At 47.5% G+C, this 845-nt stretch overlaps 1 protein-coding gene across 1 annotated transcript in view; it reads right to left on the reverse strand.

The window, feature by feature from the left end:
* Positions 1-25: 25 nt before the first annotated feature.
* The window catches only part of LOC102204271 (poly [ADP-ribose] polymerase 14-like), a gene marked incomplete at its 3' end in the record, with an annotated part of 12,770 nt that continues 11,950 nt past the window's right edge, over positions 26-845 (reverse strand). Inside the window, exons 10-11 of the mRNA XM_005753347.1 lie at positions 686-820; positions 26-108 (exon numbers count right to left, since the gene is read on the reverse strand). Of these exons, the coding sequence (XP_005753404.1) occupies positions 26-108; positions 686-820 (218 nt within the window). The remainder of the gene's footprint in view (positions 109-685; positions 821-845) is intronic.

Here is an 845-nt window from a genome sequence, read left to right on the forward strand (position 1 = left end):
TGAGTCTAAAAAGGAAGTGAAAAGGCTGGAGCTTCATGTACACACCGAGCTGAGCGCACTCCTGCTCAACTGTTACTCCAGCACCGTCTAAGATCGCCTTGGACACTCCTGAGCAGCAATAAGAGGAGAGCAACAGGTGCAGTTAGTCAGATTTTGTTACACAGAAAAAACATGTTTATTTTCACAGAGTTAAATTTCACAGTTACCTCTGTCTCGTTCTCTTTACATGTGCATATTTTAAAAATAATAATTCTCTACCCGCCCTGAAGGCGGTCTTCATCAGTATTTTTGATTTTTGGTTTGTTCCTAGGACTGCGCTGCTCTGGAATCTGCTGGAGCCTCCAGCCCAGTGTGACGGGCACTGTCCTGAGTGCTCTAAAGCACCAGACAGCAGAGGTGGACAAGCAGACGAAGACAGCTGTAGGAATGTAGCTACACCGAGTGACAGCACCATCAGGAAGAATGAGAAGCTGCAGAAGTACCAAGGGCTCAGAGAAGAGCTCGAGAAGATGTGGTAAATCACTCGGTGCGGTGACTATCAACCTGGGCGAGTGGCTCCAGCAGATCCCAGGAACAACATCTCAGATCAGTCTTAGGAACGGCACAGATACTGCACAGCACCCTGAAGGAAGGTCCTACTCAGTGTCTTAACTGTTGTAGCCACAAATATAAAGTCAACACTCACCTGCTTTAAGGTTAAAGCTCTGATTGGAGGAATTGACAATGACATCACTGGCTTCCTTGGTAATGTCACCTGATGATGCCTCAAAGGTGAGTTGATCGATCTGCATCTGGTACACATCGAGGGAGGTGGACAAGACTGGGACAGAGAAATGTAGGCGCGC

The sequence above is a fragment of the Pundamilia nyererei genome, unplaced genomic scaffold (assembly GCF_000239375.1).
Source record: "Pundamilia nyererei isolate P.nyererei 1_Seehausen unplaced genomic scaffold, PunNye1.0 scaffold00422, whole genome shotgun sequence".
Lineage (NCBI taxonomy): Eukaryota > Metazoa > Chordata > Actinopteri > Cichliformes > Cichlidae > Pundamilia > Pundamilia nyererei.